This window comes from Homarus americanus, unplaced genomic scaffold (genome assembly GCF_018991925.1).
Source record: "Homarus americanus isolate GMGI-L3 unplaced genomic scaffold, GMGI_Hamer_2.0 scaffold52806, whole genome shotgun sequence".
Taxonomy (NCBI): domain Eukaryota; kingdom Metazoa; phylum Arthropoda; class Malacostraca; order Decapoda; family Nephropidae; genus Homarus; species Homarus americanus.
In genome coordinates, this window is record NW_024720773.1 from 4,077,517 (window position 1) to 4,104,217 (window position 26,701).

General features: G+C 40.4%; 1 protein-coding gene across 1 annotated transcript in view; it reads right to left on the reverse strand.

Annotated features, from left to right (window-relative positions):
- Positions 1 to 26,701, reverse strand: part of LOC121860904 (dopamine beta-hydroxylase-like) — a 45,599-nt gene that overhangs the window by 10,460 nt on the left and 8,438 nt on the right. Inside the window, exons 2-8 of the mRNA XM_042358272.1 lie at positions 19,961 to 20,107; positions 17,335 to 17,496; positions 13,675 to 13,776; positions 7,979 to 8,077; positions 7,589 to 7,687; positions 1,695 to 1,779; positions 303 to 469 (exon numbers count right to left, since the gene is read on the reverse strand). Coding sequence (XP_042214206.1) covers positions 303 to 469; positions 1,695 to 1,779; positions 7,589 to 7,687; positions 7,979 to 8,077; positions 13,675 to 13,776; positions 17,335 to 17,496; positions 19,961 to 20,107 — 861 coding nt within the window. The remainder of the gene's footprint in view (positions 1 to 302; positions 470 to 1,694; positions 1,780 to 7,588; positions 7,688 to 7,978; positions 8,078 to 13,674; positions 13,777 to 17,334; positions 17,497 to 19,960; positions 20,108 to 26,701) is intronic.

Genomic DNA, 26,701 nt, shown 5'->3' on the forward strand with positions numbered 1-26,701 from the left:
ATAAAACTTCTTTGTTTTTTCCAGTAAGTGCAAGCAGAGATAAAGCATGCTAAAGTATTATAATGTGTGAAAGAGTCTTGAAAAATAGAGAAAAAGAAAATGAAGAATTATATAATTATTAGCGGATAGTGAGGAGACTTGAGTTTGTGGCAAACATCTACTGTATGTCGTGGTACTGCAGTGTGGGTGAGGCAGAAAAAAACTTATCAGAAGAACGGTGTTTCCTCTAGTTTACTGTTGCCACGGGATTACTTATTACTTAAATGAAAGTTTGGTGCAGTAAATAGTGTGAATTGGCTGACCAGCGCTGTGCACTCGGGAACACAGTAGCCGGAGAGGGTGAAGGTGGTCATATGTGGGGGGATGGCCATCTTGCTGGTGTACTCCAGGCCCAACTCCATGATACCCGCATCATGTTGTCTCAGATGATTCTTGTAGTGCAAGGCCAACCCAGAGCTGTCCACGCGACCTGTAAACACACAGCACTAACGTCAGTATTTATAATACAAGCGATCACCTTTATCATTCACAAAACATATGATAGTCGGGAGACAAAAAATATGTAAAACGCAAAAAATATTTTAGTCACAGTGCAGAAAATATGATATAAAAAAAAGAAATACCGTCATTAAAATAAGTATCGACCGACACAAGAATGGTGGAATAGAAACTGAGCGGTAACAACCGAGTGATGCCGGTAACGTCAGGTTTACGTTTACAGTTTCTGCACAAGGTTTTAAATTGTTACTCACGGCAGAACACACAACAGAACACCACACGTGAAGCACCACACGTGAAGCACCACACGTGAAGCACCACACAACAGAGCACCACACGTGAAGCACCACACAACAGAACACCACACGTGAAGCACCACACAACACTACACCACACGTGAAGCACCACACCACAGAACACACGCGTGAAGCACCACACAACAGAACACCACACGTGAAGCACCACACAACAACACCACACGTGAAGCACCACACCACAGGAACACCACACGTGAAGCACCACGCTAGAGGAACACCACACGCGAAGCACCACGCTAGAGGAACACCACACGTGAAGCACCACACTAGAAAATAAGCACTCGTGAAGCACCACACCACAAGAACACCACACACACAAAGCACTATACTGTACATGAAGTACTACAAGTAAAAAACACCCATACATGACCCCACAAAATGCACCACACATTTTTATGAAGCACTACACTAGAATCACCACCACAAAAACATCCCACATGACGTACCACTTAGGAAGCACAACACATGAATCGCTACACATCAAACTCTACATAAGAAGCACCACTCATGAACTACCGCGTTTAAATCATTCCATAAAACTATCCACAAGAAAAATCATATGTGAAGCACCATACATGGAGCGCCAACTATAGAACATCATAAATGAAGCACCGTACATGAAGCATCCCACGAGGAGTTATAGTACATAAAACACTACACAGTGGACATTATAATGAAAGTTTATACATGAAGCACTACTATGAAACACTACCACGAAACACCACACATGGAGGATCACAAATGAATCACTGCATATGAAGCACTAATGATGCACTACACCTGCAGCACTGCAGATGAAGCACACTACACATAGAGCACTATTCATGAAGAACTGCACATGAAGCACACATAGGAAGCACTTATAGCAGCAGAACCCACCAGAGAGTAGACTGGGGTTGTTATAATGGACCTCCAGCATGACGTAAGGGTTGAAGTCTGGCCCGCCAATGGGCATCCCGGCCTCCTGTGTGAAGGAAATGACGTCACTCCTGCGCTTCGTCCTCCAGATTACGTCACTATTACTGTGTAACTATCTTCAGTTTGTCTTACTCACGTTACGAGGGGTGGTAAAAAATTTGCATTTTGGGGGCGTGTATAATTAACGGATAAAACTACAGCCCAAATTTATTATTCAATATAGTGTAGTCTCCTATGACTTCAATACACTTATATCACTACGCCAGTCTGAAGGCTGCTCCTCTGACCATGCCTCAGTAACCTTTGTTATCTCATTATCATCCTGAAAGTGGCCCTTGGAGGTATAACTTCAGGTTTCAAAACAAATAAGTCAGTCGGGGGAAGAACTGGGCTGTTGGGAGAGTGGTTGAGTTACTTAATACTACAGTCATGAGGTGGAGGACCACACCACCAGTCAGCTTTCACCATAGTTACTCCTGGATGATGAAGTGAAGTTTTTACTTTGTAATGAGACCTTAAAATATATCAGATAATTTTGGATTTGGGAAAAAATATACCATCAGAATTTCAAAAGAGGTCCAACAACAATCTCATCTTGGGAATATATGACAAAGACACTGCCTCATATAGCACCGTAACAGGGTGGACCAATGAGCACAACAGCCTTGAGGATGATCCCGTTAAGGATGTCCCTCAGACAGCACTGATGAGGGTGGATCAGAACATCAAAGTTGTTGAAGATGTAAGTGTTATGACCATCACCCATGAACATTTAGGGGTGTCTAAGGTTTCTGCTTCAGACCGAAAGATGGGTTTGAGTCTCAAGTAACTTTAACTGTAGTAAGAATTGGTTTCATCACGGTGACTGCTGCAGAAACAGAAGATCAGACGTCAACACTGCCGGCAATATTATGGTCTTGATTTTCTGCTACACCAAGCCTATTAATTTGAGGCTACTCCATCACCCTCTCTACAGCTCATACCTTTCCCGAAGTGACGATCATCTGCTTCGAACCTTTAAATCCCAGTTCCAAGGTTATACTGCTTTGTGGACGATGAGGAACTAAAGGCGTGGTTTGGAAGAGCAGTTAGCAGACTTCTAAAAGACTGGAAAAATGTACTTTGAAAGACAAGTAGAGTAAATGTGTTGAAGTTAAGGAAGACTTTACTGAAAAATAAAAGTGGTGTGGTTCGGGCATTTTACTATACAGGGAGATTCTCAAAAGCGTGCGATAAATTACAGGGTGTATTCCTGGAGCAATTATAAGGCACAACATTGATAAGAAAAATGTCAAAATTTCGTATAAGAACATAAGAATGGAGGAAACTGCAGCGGGCCTATTGACCCATACTGGGCAGTCCAGTTTATACCCAACCCCTATTGCTCATATAAGCATCCAACCTATGTTTGAAGCTATCCAGCGTATTTGAGTTAATGATAATATTTGGTAACTTGTTCCATTCATCCACTACTCTGTTTCCAAACCAGTGTTCACCTATTTCACGCCGAAATCTAAATTTGTCTAATCTAAAACCATTGTTACAAGTTCGCTCCTGGTTGGATAGTTTGAGTACCTTTGTAATGTCCCCTTTGTTTAACCGTGACTTCCGTTTATGCACCTCTATCATGTCGCCCCTCACTCTACGTCTCTCGAGGTAGTGCAAATTAAGATGCTTTAACCTGTCTCTGTATTCAAGGTTCCTAATGCCCGGGATTAGTCTTGTCATTCTCCTCTGGCTTCTTTCCAATGATTCTATATCCATTCTGTAATACGGTGACCAGAACTGAACTGCGTAATCCAGGTGAGGTCTCACAAGCGCTAGATATAAATTTAAGATGACCTCGCTAGTCTTGTAACTAACACTCCTTTGTAGGAACCCAAGTACTTTATTAGCCTTGTTACGAGCAAAAACACATTGTTTACTTGGCTTAAGATTCCTACTTATCATTACTCCTAAATCTCTCTCGCAGTCGGATTCCACAATGGCATCGTTGTTCATCTGGTAACTGGTTTCCCTGTTTACATCTCCTATACTGAGTACTTTACATTTGTCAACAATGAATTTCATCTGCCATTTTTCCAACCATTCGAAATTTTTTTTTAGATCTTCCTGTAGTTTTGCAGAGTCCTCGTCAGATTTAATTACACCTACAATTTTAGTGTCATCAGCAAATTTACTTATGGTGCTGTCTATGCCGATATCTATGTCGTTTATGTATATAATAAAAAATAATGGTCCAAGTACTGAGCCTTGGGGAACTCCCCTAGTGACGTTGCTCCAATGCGATTTAGTGCCGTTTATGCTCACTCGCTGTTTCCTGTCCCATAACCACGCCCTAATCCATTTAAGGATATTACCTTTGATGCCATGCGCTTCTACCTTTCTAATTAGTCTTTCGTGGGGGACTCTGTCGAAGGCTTTGCTAAAGTCGAGATATACCACATCATAATTGTGCCCCTCGTCCACCGATTCGAAAACTGATGAAAAGAATGTTAATAGATTAGTTAGACATGAACGCCCACTTGTGAAGCCATGTTGGGAATCATTGATCAACCTGTGCTTTTCCAGGTGGTTTCGAATAGAGTTTGAAATAATTGATTCTAGTAATTTACCTACTCTTGATGTTAGACTGATTGGGCGGTAGTTAGAGGATAGTGATCTATCCCCCTTCTTGAAAATCGGTATTACATTCGCTATCCTCCAGGATTCTGGTACTACACCTGTTTTTAATGACATGTTAAACAACTTTGCTAAGGGCATACTAAGCTCTTCCTTACATTCCTTTAATACTCTGGCAACTATCTCATCGGGACCAGGTGACTTATTAGGCTTCAGTTTGTCTATTTGCTTATTAGCATCGTTACTAGTCACTACTATCTCGCTTAATTTGTTTTCTTCACTATCTCTGAATAGAGTGCCTCGGGTATCATGTTTACATTTTCCGTGGTAAAAACTGTTGAAAAATATTTATTTAGATTATTGCTCATTTCTCCGTCGTTTTCAGTTAGCTCGCCGGTATCTGAACGTATTGGTCCAATCTTATCTCGTGTTTTAGTTTGATACATTTGGTAGAATCCTTTGGGGTTTGTTTTCGCCTCCCCTGCTATCTTCAGTTCATAATTCCTTTTCGCTTTCCTTATCTCAGGCCTAACCCCACCGGCCAATACCTTATAATACTCCCGGAGGTAAATTTCACCACGATTTATCCTTCTACCTATAGCCTTCCTTTGGCCAATAATGTTCTTTAAATAATTATTTATCCATTTAGGGTCATTGTTGTCTGATCTGAGTTTTTTGTATGGTATGTTCTGCCTTTGTGCATTAAGTAACTCATTATTTAAATTGTTGTGGAACTTGGCAATCTCAGATCTCCTTATCAGGTCCGTGTCATCTGTCAGGTTCACACCCAAGCGCGACACCCCCTCTCTCAGCTGCCTCTTTAAACTATCAAAGTCTGCCCTTCTGAAATCTGGGACTTTAATGGAATCCCTTTTACGTCTGACCTGAAATTCTAACTGGAATCTAATTTCTTTGTGATCGCTGTTTGCAAGTTCGTTCCCTACCTCGACATTGCTAATGAGGTTTTCTCTGTTTGACAGAACTAAATCGAGTATATTATTACCCCGGGTGGGTTCGGTTATATGTTGACTTAGGAAACAGTCCTGGATCGTTTCGAGGAAATCCTCTGATACTGAATTACCCGTAAGGTCAGTCCAATCTATTTGGCCAAGGTTAAAATCGCCTACTATACAGACTTTGTTGTGTATGGAAGCCCTGCGCATTTCATCCCAGATAAGTCGCTCATTAACTCTATCAAGATTGGGAGGTCTATATATAACTCCTATGATTAATTTTTCCCTACCGTCGATTAATTCTATCCAAATTGTTTCTGTATTCCGCTCAGCTTTTATTTCCTTATTTATTTCGCACTTCAGATTATCCCTGACATAGATAGCTACTCCGCCTCCTTTCCTGGACAGCCTATCGGTATGGAACAATTTGTAACCCACAATTTGGTGTTCGACTGGTAACTCACATGAGTTTAGGTTGATCCATGTTTCAGTGAATGCTATTATATCGATTTTTTCGGTACATACCAAGGCCCTAATATCATCCATTTTGTTTCTCATACTTCTACTGTTCGCGTAGTAGACATTTAAGTTAGTCGTGTTCTGAGTCCTCCCTTTACCACGTTTAGGTTTAAAGTCCCTGTCTAATTTAGTTTTGTCATCATTCCTAACACTATTTCCCTGTAATCATTCACTTTGTTTACCCGCTCCCACTGCAGTCTCCTCCACCCCCGTGCCCATATGTTCCCCTAGCAGTTTAAAGACTTCGATATCCTTTGAACTGCCCCCTCTAGAGACCCAGCTAGGGTTGCCACCCCATCTCGAGACAGGTGTACCCTATCCCTAGCGTAAAGGTCCCTTCTGCCGTAGAAGTTGTCCCAGTTGTCAATGAATGGGACTGATATTGACTTGCAATATCCGTCAAGACGGCCGTTGACACCAACTGCCCTTGACAACCATTCACTGCTAACTCTCCTTCTAGGCAGGACACCACATATGATAGGGATCCCTCCCTTAGTCCTAATACGATCTATAGCTGCCTTGAACTTATCAAGAAGCTCCTCGCTCCTACACCGGCCAATATCATTGCCTCCTGCACTGAGGCAGATAATTGGTTTGTTCCCATTACCAGACAAGATATTGTCCATCCTGTCAACTATATCCCCCACCCCAGCCCCTGGCAAACACACCCTCATCCTATTTTCGTTTTTACCACAAAAGGCTCTGTCCATGTACCCTACCTGTGAGTCACCAACAATTAAAGTTTTTATACCTTCCTTGTCAGCCCTGTCCCTGACTGTACTAACGTCCTCGCTACAGCACGTGAAAGAGGTTGAGGTAGTGATAGTGGTGGTAGGAGGTAAACATCCTTAGATTTATTTTTAATTTTATACACATAACTACAGTGTGATACAGTTGTGTTATTAAAGTAAATATTGAAAACTCTCTGCCTCTGTATCTCATTGTGTACAGTTATGTGCACGCATTTCAGATTCACCCCGTACAGTACACCCAGTTTGTAGAGAGCTTTAAGCACCATCATATTAACACGTCAGTATCTCTAGCTTCCACCGGTACCAATACATAACCACCTCCAGATTTTTTTACGTCACTATTTTCACGTCATCACCTCCAGATTACGTCACTATCATCACGTCATAACCTCCAGATTATGTCACTCTCGTCACGTCATCACATCTAGATTGTCACTATCTTCATGTTATCACATCTAGATTGTCACTATCGTCACGTCATTGTCATCAGTTCATATCACTATTATTATGTTACTGCTTGCATAACTCTTACTTGTTATACTGGCATCCTAACACTGCGTCACTACATAAACCGAAAGAAAATCTTGAATATCCTAAAGTTGTTGTGCTTCGTAGAAAATATCTAAAGGTACAGAACTGTGTTAAAAAACCATGACTGTTGACGCGCCTACATACACTGCATAGGACTAGACAGAATTCCTCGGCTCGTCGCTACAATGGAAAAGTTTATAGATTATTTCAAAGATTCTCCATATCGGGCGGCCATGCTTAAATTCAACTGACTTAATAGTAATTATAACAATGTAACAAAAGAATTAGCTGCCAAAGAACTCGGTAATCCTGTTATTAGTTTGTAATTTTTTAATAAAAGTTTTTGTGCTCGTGGACTTATGCATTAGTGTGTGTGTGTGGGTGGGTGGGCGGGATGGGGTGTGTGTGGGTGGGTGGATGGGGTGTGTGTGGGTGGATGGGTGTGTGTTAATGTGTGTGTTAGACAAAGGTTACTCACGGGAGGGTATATGAAGGCTGAGGCGCCCATAGCCCAGGCGGCCAACACACGTTTACAAGCGTCTACCTCAGGAGTACGGTCAGCGGCATGACATGGTCCCTGTAGGAAGGTGAGACCATTTAAATGTATTCACTATTATCTTTAAGCAACACTAAATATTGTAAATTCTCACATACAATCCTGTTGTGATCGTCTACTATCAAGGGGACGCGGACAGTGTGTCGTACTTGCGTAATACCTGTTTATACACCCGTGGTATGACACATTATAAAGATCCGCCGTGGAATTTTTATCCCTGTAAAACCCAAAGAAAGTATTCTAAAATAATGTTATCTCATACTGTACACATATACAGATAAAGTACCAGGTTACAAGGAGAGACAGACCCACCTGGTATCTTGGGACGTCCACCTCAGGTGGATACTCGCAGTGGAACACCTCCATGTGGTGAACTATATTCTCGTTGCCCTTTTCGATGACCGGTCCAAACTGTAGAAGCACACACGAGGGTTTATAATTATATAGACGTACTGTATATAGTCATTGCTATATAAGTCATTGGATTCTCAGCAAAAATGTCACTTGTCTCCATACTAGATAATTCACACATCTTCACTGTGACGACTCTGTCCCCTCCTCACTCTACCTCCATAACCATCACTTGCTCCGACTTGACCCCAGGAGAAGAAACTGCTTCACGAAGCTACTCGACCCCAATGAGCACCGCTTCAAAACCAGTTGCCCATCCGACTAGGAGACCAGTTTCCCATCTGACTATAGGACCGAGGTATCGAGGCAAGTGTATCTGCCTAGTAAGCAGACTAGCTGAGTCTCTTCTCTGCGGTCTACGATGTTCCTTCTCCCGGGGTGTGGACGACGAATTTATTGAGGACTATTGCTGGTGTTGTTGTGTTGGTTTGATGGTAGTGGACTACGGCGTTAATCCCTGTTTCCTTGTGGTTGGTCATCGCAACCTAGACTTCCTGAGCTGCCAGTTCTATCAGGTTTTTGTGTTGTTGTATATAGTAGGTGTATTTAATGTTCAAAGTAAGAATAACTGGGTATATTCTGGTGTGTTTTGGTAAATGCATAGTTGTTACTTTTGTTTGGATAATTGCATATATTGTTTTACTTGTACTATTTAATGTACCTAATTAACTAACTTAATCAATACTTAATATAAATGTTATTAAATCCTTACTTTACATAATAATAATCTTATCCCTTTCATAATTTAAATTTGTCTGTCACAAACAGTAATTCTTGTGTGTGTGTTCCTTACTTGCTGCATCCACGTATTTCAACCCCTAGATTATTCACTCTGTATTTTTACTTGTCAACTTTGCCTTCCCTCAGTGTTGTGGGTAGCAAGGAGGGACATCACGTCACCCAGACCCGTACTAATACCATCTTGCATACGTTGTTTTTTTTCTGATCAATTTCTACATAGTGATCATAGGAAGATGTTACTCTGATCACAGGATGACTGATTTAAACGACAGTTTTGTCAAGAGAATCAAAGTGGTCGGGAGTGTTGCTCGGCGTATAGGAGCTACCGCCTTAACCCATGAAGGAATCGTTCTTCAGACATAACGTGTGGCCACCGTGAAGAGGTTCTTTCACTCAGTCCACACAAACACCTTTAGTTACACTGTACTACTACTTTGCTGTCACTCGGATTCGAGTACGACGATCATCCAGCTCTGATATAATAATACGAAATATTAAGGATGTCACTTTCATTGGTGAGCTCTGAGGTGATTCGAGAGGCCGATACGAAACCGGCAGGGTCGTCAACACATCAAGTGCGGGAAGGGCGGCGGCAGCTTCTTTCCGGCGCTAGGCGCTTGTCTGCCTCGAAACTACAGTGTGCATTAATGTCTCTCATGTGTGGGTGTCGATTTGACACTTCTTCAGGTTTATTAAGACTATCCTCATACCTTTTCAGTTTCCCGGCAACATTACGTTTACCATTCGTTAGGTGACTGTAAAGTAGCTGCTTTGGCAGTCTACTGTCGTCCATGCAGGTAACATGACCAGTCCAATGTAATTGTTCGTGAATAATGGCGGCCTCGATACTCCTTCACTTAAGAAAAAGAACATAAGAATGGAGGAAACTGCAGCGGGCCTATTGGCCCATACTAGGCAGTCCCATTTATACCCAATCCCTATTGCTCACATATCCATCCAACCTATGTTTGAAGCTATTCAGCGTATTAGAGTTAATAATGATATTTGGTAACTTGTTCCAGTCGTCCATTACTCTATTTCCAAACCAATGTTTACCTATCTCGCGCCTAAATCTAAATTTGTCTAATTTAAAACCTTGTTACGAGTTCGCTCCTGGTTGGATAGTTTGAGAATACTGGCATTTGTTCTCTTGTCTTCCCAGCGAGTTCGGAGGATGGAACGTAGACTACGTTGGTGAAAGTTTTCAAGTGCCATGAGGTGCCTCCTGTATGTGAACCCATATCTCCCTACCATATAGCATGGTAGGGAGGACCACTGCTCGATATCGTGCAACTTTGTAGATAATTTCGGCTCCGTACAGCTGAAGACATGGGTTGAATCTGTTCATCGATGTCCGTGTCGGTGGACAGGTGGGAGACGAGATATGGCATCACGAAAATTGTGACCAAGTCCCAGGTTGCTGATCTGACTTTTTGCCTCATTTACACACAATTGCAGGGTCTCAATTGTTTCTCTTACTATTGACAACACAACTTACATATATTGTTTCTCATTTTTTATCTTTTTTTCATTTTCTATTTCTTTATGATTCATTATTATTATTATTATTATTATTTTTATTATTATTATTATTATTATTATTATTATTAATACATTTTTCGACCCCCACCCTCAGCCGCGATGTGGGTTGTGGACCTGTACCGGTGAGCCATTCTCGTAAAAAAAAAAAAAAGGTTGTACTGTTAAGTTGGATGGATGGAGGAGGTGTGGTTGAACCAGGGGCAGGTTGAGGAAGAATCTGAGTCTTACGTACCATTCATCTCAATGCCTAAGTGCGCATACGATCTGCGTAGGTGTTCAGGATCTCCTGTGGGTTGCGTTCTGTGTGAAAGACGAGAATGACGTCGTCTGCACACTGAAGATAGTAATAAAACCTGCCGACATCATTGTTCCTGACTGCAGTCGTCTGATGTCGAAAAGTCCCTTTATCCGGTACTGGATGTCCACCCCACCGGCTACATTGGCACTGCCAAGAGTAAGGAAGGCACCCAAGAAGAGAGAAAATAGAGTTGGTGCCAGTACACACCCTTTTTTAACCCCTGTTTAGATGAAGAAAAACTCAGACTGGGTGCCAATGGACAGGACACTGCCGTTCATGTCATCGTGGAGTTGCCTCACAATGGCGACGAATTTTGGTGGGTAGTCAAAATGGTGAAGGGTCCGCCAGAGGGCTTCCCCGTTGACAGAGTCAAAGACCTTGGTAAGGTCGATGGAGTTCATGTACAGGTCACGACTCTGTTCTCTTCACTTTTCCTCTATCTGGCGCACAACAAAGATCATGTCACTGGTGCCATGTGGTGGTCTAAATCAACGAGATCCCGCGGTAGTTGTCACAGCCTGACTGGTCTCCCGCGTTCTTAGGCATATTGACGCTGGAGGTGTCTTTAAGAGCTTGGGTGCTGAGGGACCTACTGTGTAGTCAGGACATCCACATCAGTGTTTCGGTTGAGCAGCGAATGATAGTACTCTTTCCAGCACTGAAGGATGCCTCCTTAGTCTTTAATTAGGGAGTTACCGTCGGATGAGCGTTGGGGAACTGGACCATTGAGTGATTGGTCCATAAAATGTTTTAGTGGAAACGAAAAATTCACACATCTTGTGTTGATCTGCAAGTTTTGCTTTTCCAAGCTTTATTTTTCAACCATTCGTTCTTTAGATTGCGAAGTTCAGGCTGGGCCCCCGCTTTCTTCTTGCTTGTGGAAGGTATCTGCTTTGATCCGAGACGGAGGGTTGTTCTGCCAGTCAGTTAAAGCAGCATGTTTATCATTGACGAGTTCACTGATTTCCGGGTCATTTTTACCAAACCAGTCCTGGTGTATTCTTTCGATCTAGGTTGAGGGGGGTCTCTGTAGGGTTTTGTCATGACAGTGTCGAGAATACACCATTCGGCACTGGGATTTGGGTTGTTTGTTGTCGGGTTGTTTATCAGCTTATGTTCAAGTTGCTCTCTGAAAGCATGTGCTACCGCTGGTTCCTCCAGACGCTTAGTGTTAAAACCTCTTCTGGAGGCTTTTTGCCTTCACCGTTTTGGGGCGACGTGGAGGGAGAGTTTGACTCTTGTGTGTCTGAGCTATGCATGGCTCGGGGGATGAGGACATCTCTGCGATTTCTTTCTCTGACAGTGATGTAATCAATGAGATGTTAATGTTTGCTTCGTGACTGTTGCCACGAACCCTTGAACTTGTCGGCCTACCTAAATAAAGTTTTGGTGAAAGTGAAGTTGTGTTCAGCACACTTGCTGGGGAGGAAAAGGCCGTTGGGATTACATATCCACACTTCGTTTCTCCCTAGGGTTCCCTGCCCTATGTCAGCATCTCTGCCAACTCTAGCACTGAAGTCAACGAGGAGCACAACCTTATCTTCTCTGGGGATAGAGTTTAGCACTCTGTCAAAGTCAGTGTAAAAGCTCTCATTGTTGTCGTCATCTTCGTCCAGTGTTGGGGCGTATGCATTGATGATGAAGGCATGATGTAAGTAATTCAGTGGGACTTGGGGCGTCATGACGGGCTCGTTGATACAAAGAAGCGTTTCAGTCGGCCTACGTAGGATGGGTTGGCAAATGGCAAAACCAACTCCGTAAATGCAGTTTCTCTACACAGCAGCTTACCCTTCTAGAAGAAGGTATAGCTGGACATCTGTTCTGTGAGTTGACCCTCGTCTGGGAGCCAGGACTCACCAATGGCTGCTATGTCGATGTTATACCTAGCCAGCTCTTTTGCCACAAGAGCAGTTCTTCTTTCAGGATGCTCATTTGTGCTAGTATCCAGAAGGGTCCTGACATTTCATGCAGCGACCATAAGAGGTTTAGTTTGTTTTTGCATTGATCTGTAATAAAGGTGACCTTACTGGGTGCGGTTGCTCAGTCAGGTTTAGGGCACCTTTTCTACCCCCTTCCTATGTAGGGTGAACAGAGTGGCGCCCTAAAAAGGGGCTGCTCAGTCACACAGGCACGACCGGTTTACACTGCTACCTAGATCCCAGTGCATAAATGACTATCTTATATCTGCCGTCCATGTGCAGAGTTGTGAATAGAGACTCCCGGCAGTCATCTCTGCCTGTCCCCGTCGCCACTCGTCTGTCGCCATAAGACTTTTGGGTAGTTAGTGGCTCTGATGATGAGGGAATGCATGATGAGCTGGATGATGACTGCTCGTGAATTGATTTATGTGGTGAGGCAGGAACACAGGCTGCACCGACACATCTTGGGTTTCCTTTTCCTGATCCAGTGGTGCTGGTAGCTGCAACAACTGGAAAGAAGGAGAGTTGCAATGGACTGCTGATAGCCCAGATCTTGGGTTTCGCCCTGGTACCCTCTCCATCTTGCATTGCCCTCATCCATCAGTGTAGTCGTTGGGTTCCAGTGTTGGTCACCTTTTCCACCTATTCTGCTGTTGAAGTCTTACTGGAACTTTGTAGGAATGTCTGCCTGACGTGGGGTTCCATCGCAGATTTTTCTTTGGGGTTTACCTCTGTAGCCTTATACCGACCAAGGCAACGGGGCAGTGTTTGGTATGCGTCAGGCATTGTCCACATGCCATTGGGCCTATGCACCGTCACTCTGGGGCCCACTGCTGCTCCGAGATCCACTGCTGGTCTAGCCTGGGGCCTCGAAGCACCTAGTTACCGTGTGTTGCCACGAGGAGGTAGAGCAGGAGTCTTGATGGTGAAGAGGCTGTGTTCTGGCAGGGGAAGACTTACGCAAGGCTACATCCCTGTTCACCACGAGGGGCTAGCCAGCGGCAGTAGCTGAAAGCAAGAGAGAGCAAGCATGTTGCTACGCTGTACTCGACACCCACCACCCTGTGTACACACACACACACACACACATACATCACCTCCAAAATATGATGTTTCTCCTGGAAGGCTTCTGGGAGCTTCACAACGGTGCACCAGTATGTGGTCTCCTCGGCAGGTACCTCCACCTTCTTGGACCTTATCTGTATCAAGGCAACAATGGGTAAGAGTAATGTACACACAGGGCCACCGTCGGCACCAAAGAACCTCAGAGCAATAATAGATCTATTGTGTGACCTGAGAATAAAATACACATAAATGCGTTTGCAAATTCAGATTAAGCAAGAGAGAACTGGGAGCTTCATGTGTTACAAGACAACTCAGTCCCATTCCCAGTAGGTCCAAGCCTTACCTACCGTTACCTTACCTTACCTTACCTTACCTTACATAAGAACAGAACAACATAAGAATGGAGGACACTACAGCAGACCTATTGGCTCATACTAGGCAGCCCCATTTACACCCAATCCCTGTCCCTCATATATCTGACCAAACTGTATTTGAAGCTACCCAGCGTGTTAGAGTTAATGATGAAGTTAGGTAACTTGTTCCACTTGTCCACTACTCTATTTTCAAACCAGTGTTTACCTATCTCGCGCCTAAATTTAGATTGGTCTAATTTAAAACCATTGCTACGAGTTCGTTCCTTTTTAAATAGTTTAAGTACCTTTTGTTATATCGCATTTGTTTAGCCCTGACTTCCATTTATACACCTCCATCATATCGCACCCTCACTTTACGTCTCTCGAAGGGGTGCAAATTCAAATACTTTAATCTCTCTGTTCCTAATGTCCGGGATTAGTCTTGTCATCCTCTTCTGAATGCTTTCTAGGGATCCCATATCCATTCTGTAGTAAGGTGACCAAAACTGACTTGCATAATCCAAGTGAGGTCTCACAAGCGCAAGATATAGTTTTAGGATAACCTCGCTAGTCTTGTAACTAACACTCCCGTGTAAGAAGCCAAGTACTTTGTTAGCCTCGTTTTGAGCAAATATGAATTGTTGTCTTGGGTTAAGATTTCTTCTCACAATCGGATTTCTCTATATCAACGCTGTTCATCTGATATCTGGTTTCTCTATTTACATCTCCTAGGCTAAGTATTTTATATTTGTCCACATTAAATGTCATCTGCCATTTTTCAAACCATTAGAATTTTTTTTTTTAAGATCTTCCTGTAGTTTTGTGGAGTCCTCGTCAAATTTAATTGCACGCCCTATTTTAGTGTCGTCAGCAAATTTACTTATGCTGCTGTCTACGCCGATATCTATGGTCCAAGTACTGAGCCTTGGGCTACTCCACTAGTGACGTTACCCAATCGGATTCATTGCCATTAGTGCCGACTCTCTGTTTCCTGTCCTTTGTTAAAGTCGAGGTATACCACATCATAATCGTGACCGTCATCCACCGATTCGAAAACAGTTGAATGTTAATTGATTAGTCAGACATGAACGCCCACTTGTGAAGCCATGTTAGGAATCATTGATCAGCTTGTGCTTCTCCAGGTTATTTCGAATAATGTTTGAAATTATTTTTTCCAGTAATTTGCCTACAATTGATGTTAAACTAATTGGACTGTAGTTAGAGGAGAGTGATCTATCCCCCTTTTTGAAATTCGGTATCACATTCACTATCCTCCAGGATTCTGGTATTACACCCGTTTTTAATGATATGTTAAAAAATTTACTAAGGGAATACTAAGCTCTTCCTTACATTCCTTTAATACTCTGGCAAATATCTCGTCGGGACCAGGTGACTTATTAGGTTTTAGTTTATCTATCTGTTTACTAACATCGTTACTAGTCAATAATATCTCACTTAATCTATTTTCTTGATTACCTCTGTATACAGTCGGTGCCTCGGGTATAATGTTTCAATTTTCGGTGGTGAAAACAGATGAAAAATATCTGTTCCGATTATTGCTCATTTCTCCATCGTTATCAGTTAGTTTTCGGTACCTGACTGTATTGGTTCAATCTTGTCTCTTACCTTACCTTACCTTACCATACCTTACCTTACCTTACCTAACCTAACCAACAGAGATTTTGAAATTTGCATTAAGAAGACGGGCCTCATTCATTATAGATCCTACCTAAGCTCTTTATGGACCATTGTTCAACTCTTTGTGGACTAGGGTTTGTGGATGATGGTTTAAACCTTTGTAAATGATGGTTTAACCGTTTTTATGGTGGTTTAACCCTTTAAGGACGATAGATTAACCTTTGCGGATGATGGTTTGACCTTTGTGGGTGATGTATTACCTTTGAGCAAGATAGTTAACATTTGAGGACGATTGTTTAACCTTTCCTGGATGATAACTTAACCTTCTCTTTCTTCAAAATAAGTTTACCTTCATTCCCAAAAGTTGGCCTCATGACAAGTGGGGTCAATTTGGGTTGGGCCATATTCCTAATGATTACTGTAAGGACTCAGTTACCCATTACATTTAGGTTAGGTTAGTTATTAACACAGTGTTGTGCTTAAGACGTGGTCTACTGTTGGCATTGGTCGACGGATGCTGTGGACAGGAAGACATAGATCTGACGGTAACTACTGTACAGGTTTCCATTTGAGCTGGCAACCATAAGCCCTGTGGCAGTGGTGCTTGTTGACATTCCTGTAGACGCGCTCTAGAGGCAACCCAGGGTGTTAGACCAGTCACAGGACATACGTGTATTACTGGTATTACTGCAAATATGCATCAAAATACTTTCGTCTTTCATCTGAATATTGTGTCCTTTGTACATTCGGACATTTTATATATTTTTTTTAAATTGAAAATCTGCAGAGAGTTTAACTCCCAGAGATTTTATGTATACGCGTATGAAGACGTCATCGAGACAGATTAAGTGAACGTAAAATCCCCGCACAGTTATTTGACCAGAGTCCATAACAATATAACTAATAGCAGCAGCTTCAGTATAGTTTCAGCTTCGTCTGCACTTTCTCTTCATCAGTGGGCCCTGTCGAGTTCATCTCCCTGTCGAATTGATTTTCCTAAATTGGTTATTAATATTTAACATCTGTTTGACTGTAGTTTTAAAGAGTGACCCAGAGAGGTAAAGTTCTCCACCGAGTTGAGAGAAAATCGCCAAGCTTACGAGTTCTATGCTGGGAAAATATTAATTGTTTTAACTGTGTTATACGTGATGTCATGGTCAGCCGTAAATACTTCGTATCTAATCGTCAGCTTCTGCAGGACAAGAGCAGAAGAACCAACCCAACCATGCCTGGCCATCAACATAGAGTAGAGTAGATTACGTTATTAAAACAGGTGTTGGCTACAAGTACACTTACCAAATAAAATTTTCATAATTATGTAAATGAATACAAGTTTAAATTATATTTACATTTCATATAGTATAGATCAAAGCCACAATAGACGATGCTGAAACAAAAAATAATAATAATTTGAATTCATTATATTAGTTTTTTTCAACAGAAGTCAAGTCACTAGAATAAACACTTGAGCTATTCATTATTATCCAGACCAGGTTAGGTTAAGTTCGTTCGGGTTATTTGGAGTTTATTGTGTTGATCCGTCAAGATCCTCGTTGAAAATACCCAAAGTCACGTTCTAGCATACAACAGCGTATAAAAGAGGACGCCGGCCCTTAAGTAGTTAGAGAGACAAGAGAATTATAGATTTAATAACGAGTAAAAGACCATTGGAGACAGAGAGAGAGAGAGAACATGACTCACCTCCAGCACCTGGCAGTCCTTCTTGTGGTGGTCAGGTCGCACCAGGCTGGGTTTCAACAACTGCACCCTTACCATACCCGTACTGTCGCCCCTGGCCAGTACTCCTGTCAGACGGTAGAGCGGTCCCTCGCCCCACGCCCACACCACATGTGTCGTACCTCCCTGCCACCACACCAACTATATCAGTTCCTTAATCTTTAGTGTACAGTCGGGGTCAAAAGTCTTGAACACTTGACAATATTTGGCAAGTAAGTACCCAAAGATCTAAGGTATTAAGCAGAGTTTTATCCCATTTTCTGGCTCAGGCAAAATATGTGATGACAAGTAGTGTTATTAGTATATCTCAATCATATGTGTATAACTCAGAAGTAAATGCCAGATATTGCTAAGTGTTCAAGACTTTGACCCCGACTGTACTTCTCACTTGACTGAGTGAGAAGACTTTTGGACCAGCTGACACACTTATTTTAAAGCCTATGTGTGTAAAGAAGACGTTAATAGTGTGTTATGTGTTCACTTATAACGTTAGTAGTGTGTTGTGTGTGTACAGATAACGTTAATAGTGTGTTATGTGTACAGATAACGTTAATAGTGTGTTATGTGTATCGATAACGTTAGTAGTGTGTTGTGTGTGTACAGATAACGTTAATAGTGTGTTATGTGTACAGATAACGTTAATAGTGTGTTATGTGTATCGATAACGTTAATAGTGTGTTGTGTGTGTAAAGAAGACGTTAATAGTGTGTTATGTGTATCGATAACGTTAATAGTGTGTTGTGTGTGTACAGATAACGTTAATAGTGTGTTATGTGTTCACTTATAACGTTAATAGTGTGTTGTGTGTGTACAGATAACGTTAATAGTGTGTTATGTGTATCGATAACGTTAATAGTGTGTTGTGTGTACAGATAACGTTAATAGTGTGTTGTGTGTGTACAGATAACGTTAATAGTGTGTTGTGTGTGTACAGATAACGTTAATAGTGTGTTGTGTGTACAGATAACGTTAATAGTGTGTTGTGTGTGTACAGATAACGTTAATAGTGTGTTATGTGTACAGATAACGTTAATAGTGTGTTGCGTGTGTACAGATAATGTTACATAGTGTGTTGTGTACAGATAACGTTAGTGTGTTGTGTGTACAGATAACGCATAGTGTGTTGTGTGTACAGATAACGTTAATAGTGTGTTATGTGTACAGATAACGTTAATAGTGTGTTGTGTGTGTAAAGAAGACGTTAATAGTGTGTTATGTGTATCGATAACGTTAATAGTGTGTTGTGTGTGTAAAGAAGACGTTAATAGTGTGTTATGTGTACAGATAACGTTAATAGTGTGTTATGTGTATCGATAACGTTAATAGTGTGTTGTGTGTTCACTTATAACGTTAATAGTGTGTTGTGTGTGTACAGATAACGTTAATAGTGTGTTATGTGTGTACATGTGATAACGTTAATAGTGTAACGTTAATAGTGTGTTATGTGTACAGATAACGTTAATAGTGTGTTATGTGTTCAGATAACGTTAATAGTGTGTTGTGTGTGTACAGATAACGTTAATAGTGTGTTATGTGTAGATAACGTTAATAGTGTGTTGTGTACAGATAACGTTAATAGTGTGTTATGTGTGTACAGATAACGTTAATAATGTGTTGTGTGTACAGATAACGTTAATAGTGTGTTGTGTGTACAGATAACGTTAATAGTGTGTTGTGTGTGTACAGATAACGTTAATAGTGTGTTATGTGTGTACAGATAACGTTAATAGTGTGTTGTGTGTGTACAGATAACGTTAATAGTGTGTTGTGTGTACAGATAACGTTAATAGTGTGTTGTGTGTGTACTGATGACATTACTAGTGTTAGTATGTACAGAAGACAGGTACAGTGCCTACATTTCGTATATTTTAGAAATACAGTCTATAGTCTCTAGACTATGGTTGTAAATCTGAGAATGACTCATAATTGTACACACAACCAAAAAGTATCTTTAAAATTTTGTGTGACAATAATTATGACACAACTGAAGGAGGATTTTAACACCTACAGATAATATGTATAAGTCAATACATGTTAACGGTATATGGGCAAATATATATATATATATATCTATATATATATCTATATATATATATATATATATATATATATATTATATCTAAATTAATGTACGTGTACAAAAAAATCATACCTACAGTGTGACCAACACACCCATATATTAAACATACCTTAACAGTAAGTACTATTGCATGGTCTCTTTAATGGAGTTTCATGATTTGCAGATTTTATATTTAATTCTGAATATTTTGTATAATTTAACCATTATAGTTCAAAGTTTTTAGTTTCCTGACTGTTTTTAATACAATACTTTGTTTAAGATATTGGGAGAGTTTCTTTAATACAAATGGTGTGTGTGTGAAATTGTATTTATCTTAACAGGCATGATACACACCTGCATGACACATCTGGTATATGACACAAATATGATTTATTGTCCTGGGTGATGCACATGACACATGATATACTACACCCCTGTGTGACACACCTGGTACAACATGCACCTACACAAGTGGTGCCCTGGGTAACACCTGTATGACGTAGTGTCTTGGGTGACACATCTGCTACACACCTGTATGACGTAGTGTCCTGGGTGACAGGTGTCGAACTTCCTGGAGAAAGTGAATTTGATGATGTCATCTTGGAGCTTATAACGGAAGTCTTGACAATCCTGATGTTCGGATACGACCAGGCGCCCCTTCCCCCCTACCACGGCGTTCTGTGAGGCAGGAGGCGCTATTGGGCACGTTAGGGAAGACATGGAGCGTTATGGGGAAGGTAGATGGGGGCAGGATCCAGTGACGTTAAAAGCACAAAGATTTATTGGCGCTCTAGGTCACTATGTGGGGTATGGGATGTTGGAGTTGCATTGAGTCATGGGTGATACAGTAGGGCACGTGTTAGAGGAACTGTGGGGTACGTATTAGATGGTAGTGTTTGGTGGTGCTGCGGATGAAGGAATGACAGTGGTGCTGCATAGGAAGGAAAGATAGTGGCACTGTGAGATTGAATCTTAATCTTAAATTTTGTCGTGGCCTCAGAGGTCACAGCAATTCTTTGTCATACTCGAGTAGTCAGGTTTTTGTGGCACTGAATTATACAGCGTATTTTCAGTTCATTGTCTGTGAAGATCTGTACTTAGGACTTCTCTACTTATTATGTATCTACTAAGTGGAAAATACGGATATAGACTTAATATGTGACCAGAAAAGGTGTGTGGTCACATGTTGGCCACACAGGTTACAGTGGCCACACAGGTTACAGTACGTACACCATAGATAGTGTAATTATACAATAAGGTAAACAAAAAGGCAATTGGAAACAGGATAGCCAACAAAACCACCAGATGTTGTTTCCAATAGGGCCCTTTAAAGGGAAGTGCCTTGCTAGCTTCCACGACTTGTACTAATAGACTGTTCCACATGTCTACCACCCTCTGAGTGAAGAAGTATTTCTTTATATTCGTCCTGCATGACACCTTGGTGAACTGGAAGGCGTGTCCTTTTAAGGTGGTGGCGCGTGACTTCGGGAAAATTTTAACTGGCATTACGTCATTTACCCTTTTCAAGATTTCAAATATTCTGACTTCTGCCCTGTTGTGTCTTGTCTGAAGAGTTGTTTGTCCTAAATCCCTCAGTGTGTTTGAGGATAGATCGAGTTAGTGTAATTCAGGAAACCTCTTTGTCACTTTGTGTTTCACCTATTCTAGGATGTTATGCATGTGTACGGTAGTCCAGATGAGACGTCCGAGATGCATATAAACTTGAAGGAGCATTTCTGTATGTATATTTTTGAAGGAACGACTTACGGTTCCCAAGATTCGTTTGGCTTTTTTAACAGCTACTAGCAGTTGTTGCTCTACCTTCAGTGATTGCTCTATAACGACGCCTAGATTTTTCACTTATCAACAGTTTTCAGAAAGTTAATTAAACAGAGTAGCAGTGATTCGGGTTGGTGCGTCCCACGCGCAGAGTTTTACAATTTAGGTTAAAAATTATTTGCCTGTCCTGCGACCATTTGAACAGCTCCTGCGGGTCTTTTTGCATAGTTGCGACATCTTCATTTGACACCTTCCCATAAATCTTCGTGACCAAACTTGATTATGTGGCTTGGTTTATTTTCTTGAATATCGTTAATGTAGATTACAAACATGGTGGATCCCTGGATAATCCTTATGGTACTCCACTGAGAACTTGTCTCTATTCTGAATGTTTTTGTGCCAGTGCTAATCTACTTCAATGTTTTGCCTTTGGTACCATGTGCCTGGATCTTGGAGGCTAGTCGTGTAAGTGGGACTTTGTCAAACGCCTAAAAAATAAATGTACTGTTTAACACATCCACTGGTAAACCTTGGTGTACTCGTTTGTTTCGAGAAAAGTGAGTAAGTTTGCCAGAAAAGATTTTGTTTAAATGAAACCGTGTTGTGATGCGTTTACAAGACTGCGTTTCGTCAGGTACTGGATGATGGCATTTCTATAAAAAAAATAAAAATCTTGTTTTCATATGTGTTCTCTTAGGCTGATCTGCCTATAGTTTTCTGCTGCATTTATTCCAGTCACTAAGCGCTTTCCTTGATGCAGAGATTTTAGTGGAATACAGTTTACTGAGTACGTGTGCAAATGAGGAATTGCTGAATTAATAATATATTTTAATCTATCTCAATTAACCAAGAATACTGGATGAAGGTTTCAGGCCTCTGTATCAGCTTTATCGTCATCGATCTAGTAGTCAGTCTTGGCTTACCAGTCTTGTGTGTGATGTGAATACATACATTACTGGAGTTTTCATCTGGCGACAGTAAGTGTGGAAGTTCGGGTTAGTCATAAGAACTTAAGAATGGAGGAAAGTGCAGCAGGCCTATTGGCCCATACTGGGCCGTCCTGTTTACACCCAACTCATATCGCTCATATATCCACCCAACCTATGTTTGAAGCTATCCAGCGTATTGGAGTTAAAGATGATATTCGGTAATATGTTCTATTCATCCACTACTCTATTTCCAAACCAATGTTTATTTATCTCTCACCTAAATCTAAATTTGTCTAATTTAAAACCATTGCTACGAGTTCTCTCCTGTTTAGATAGTTTGTGTACGTTTGTAATATCACCTTTATTTAACCTTGACTTGCATTTATACCACGCGATCATATCGCCCCTCATTCTACGCCTCTCACAGTGGAAATTAAGATGCTTTAACCTTTCTCTGAACTATTTCTAAGGATGCTATATTCATTTTGAAGTACGGTGACCAGAAATGTACTGCATAATCCAAGTGAGGTCTCACAAGCGCAAGATATGGTTTTAGGATGACCTCGCTAGTCTTGTAACTAACACTTTTGTATCAACCCCAGTACTCTGTTAGCCTTGTTTCGAGCAAATGCATATTGTTGTCTTGGTTTAAGATTTCTACTTATCATTACTCCTAAATCTTTCTCACAGTCGGATTTCTCTATAACATCGTTGTTCATCTGATATCTGGTTTCTCTGTTTACATCTCCAAGACAAAGTACTTTCATTAGCCATTTTTCAGACCATTCGCTTTTTTTTAAATCTTCCTGCAGTCTTGCGGAGTCCTCGACAGATTTAATTACACGCCCTATTTTAGTGTTATCAGCAAATTTACTTATGTTGTTGTCTACGCCTATATCTGTCGTATATATATATATATATATATATATATATATATATATATATATATATATATATATATATATATATATATATATATATATATATATATATATATATATATATATATATATATATATATATATATATATATATATATATATATATATATATATATATATATATATATATATATATATATATATATATATATATATATATATATATATATATATATATATATATATATATATATATATATATATATATATATATATATATATATATATATATATATATATATATATATATATATATATATATATATATACTATATATATATATATATCCATATATATATATATATATATATATATATATATATATATATATATATATATATATACACACACACTAGCGGAATCGCCGCCCTCCGGGCGGCTCTTTCGCTAGGCCACGGTAGGACGCCACCCTCCGGGAGGTTCCACATTGTCTCACTGTAGTGCATTAAGATGTCTGCTTTGATCCTGACTTTGTACTCTTCAGTAGACATGTTTTCCAGGGCATTTTTAAATGACTATACATACGTGTTGCGCTCATACAGCATTTCTTGGATAGATAGGACAATGTCATGTCTGACACCTTGAATGTTGCCACACCTGGTAGTAGCCTACTTTTCATGATCTCCCATTAAGTAGATTTGGAGGAACTTTGCCTGCTCATCTTCCAGTGGTAAGAGGGATCCTGCTTTGTGATAGACTTGACCCTGGACTTTGAATGTGGGCATGTATCCGTGCTCACGAACTACTCTAGTAGCTCAAAAGGATGTCATCTGGAAGCATGAATTGTACTTCCGTATATTTTCCAAGAAGTGTTTTTGACTCTGGTGTTGTTCCCAGCATGAGAGTCTTCAATGGTTGTGGTGGTTTTTCCAAATTTGGCAGTCGTACTTTCCCCTGAGAGCAGCACACTCCAGCAGATTCTCCTTTATACTTCTTTGCACCGCAGTATTCACATTTCTTATCCATGTTACCAATGACAACAGAGGGATACTTTTCATGTTCTGTATATAACATCATCCATCATCACTACATATAACATCATCCATCATCACTACATATAACACCATCCATCATCACTACATATAACACCATCCATCATCACTACATATAACATCATCCATCATCACCATATAACACCATCCTTCATCACTACATATAACATCCATCATCACTACTTATCCATCCATCATCACTACACTATAACATAATCCATCATCACTACATATACATCCACCATCAACATCACATACATATCACCACTTTATCCATCATCACTACATATATCATCCATCATCACTACATATAACTCCATCCATCATCACTACATATAACACCATCCATCATCCTCCATATAACACCATCCATCATCACTACATATAACACCATCCCATCATCACTACATATATCCTCACACATCATCCATCATCACTACATATAACAACATCCATCATCACTACATATAGCAACATCCATCATCACTACATATAGCATCATCCATCATCACCATATATAACATCATCCATCATCACTACATCACATCACATATATAACACCACCCATCATCACTACATATATGCATCATCCATCATCACTATATATAACACCATCCATCATCACTACATATAACAACATCCATCATCTACAGATCAGAGATTCCTCGTGTGGACACACAAACACACATGCTTCTTTGTTATATTATATATATATATATATATATATATATATATATATATATATATATATATATATATATATATATATATATATATATATATATATATATATATATATATATATATATATATATATATAATATAGTAGTAATGGTCCAGGTACTGAGCCTTGGTGTACTTACTAGTGACGTTGCTCCAATCGGATTTAGTGCCGTTAATGCTCACTTGCTGTTTCCTGTCCTGTAACCACGCCCTATTCCATTTTAGAACATCATCTCCAATGCCATGGGCCTCCACTTATCGTATTAGTCTTTCGTAGGGGACTCTGTCGAAGGCTTTACTAAATTCGAGATATAGCACATAATAATCGTGTCCCTTGTCCACTGTCTCTAAAAGAGTTTAATTTTTTTTTAATAGGTGGGTTGACATGAACGCCCGCTTGTGAAACCATGTTGGGAATTATTGATCAACTTGTGATTCTCCAAAAGTTTTCGAATGGAGTTTGAAGTTATTACTTTCAATCATTTGCCTACAACTGATGTTAAACTGAACGGTAGTTAGAGGATAGTGATCTATCTCCCTTCTTGAGAACCGGTATCACATTCGCTATCCTCCAGGATTCTGGAACTATACTACACCCGTTTTTAATGGCATTAAAAAAAATTGCTAAGGGCATACTAAGCTCTTCCTTACATTACTTTAATATTCTGTCAAATATCTCATCGGGACCAGGTGACTTACTAGGCTTTAGCTTGTCTATTTTCTTATTTACATCGTTACTATAGTCACTTCTATCTCGCTTAATCTATTTTCTTCTCTATCTCTGTATATACCCCTGTAATCAGTGCCTCGGGTATCATGTTTACATTTTTGGTAGCGAAAACTGTTGAAAAATATCTGTTCAGATTATTGCTCATTTAGCCGTCGTTATCCGTTAGCTCGCCGGTATCTGACGGTATTGGTCCAATCTTGTCTCGTTTTTTAGTTTGATACATTTGGAAGATGAAAGATGACATCTGGCAACTACAACGAGGGACGGGGAGGGAGGAATGATTCATATCATAACCATTCAGGCAGTCAGTAGCACTGCAGTTAAGGCGTCAGTTTCTTGTTGTTTTATTTCTTGTTATTACGAGTATTATGGGTCGTTTTGTGACGAGGAGGAGTCTGTGGCCGGCAGCAGTGATCCTGCCGCTGCCGACCAGGACATGGACACGGAAGTTGAAGTGACTGAGACTGTTGACAGCCAGTCCACTGAGACTGAGGCCAGTGGCAGTGAGGCACTTTTTTGTAAATTTGTAATAAAATATTGATGATATTAACTTTTTTGTATCGATTATATTTTTTTTACTTGTAAATAGGCAAAAAAAATATTTTGGTATTTGTTTATTTTTTTTCAAGCTACGCGTTGCTCTTGTGGCGAAACTGTTTGAAAATGGTTGCGGCGCAACTATTTCAGCTGAGTTACGGTTGCGGCGCAAAAAAAATTAAAAAATTTGCGTGTGCCCACCTTTGGAAGAATCCCCTGGGGTTTGACTTCGTCTTCCTATTTACCTTCATATTATTATTCCTCTTAGCTTTTCTTAACTCGGTCTTAACCCTACTGGCCAATACCTTATAATAATCTCGGAGGTAAACTTCACCACGATTTATTCTCCTTTGTCCAATAATATTCTTTATATAATTATTTCCCCATTTAGGGTCATTGTTATTTGATCTGAGATTTCTGCATGGTATGTTCTGCCTTTGTGCATTAAGTAATTCATTATTTAAATTGTTGTTGAACTCGTCAACCTCAGATCTCGTGATCAGGTCATCCTCAACCATCATATTTTGTGAGGTTATCATTGTCAGGTCGCCAGGTAAAGTGAGGTCGCCCTCTGTGGGTACATTGTGTGAGGTCACTTCATGTAAGGTCATGTAATTCACCCCTTCTCTCAGCTGCCTTTT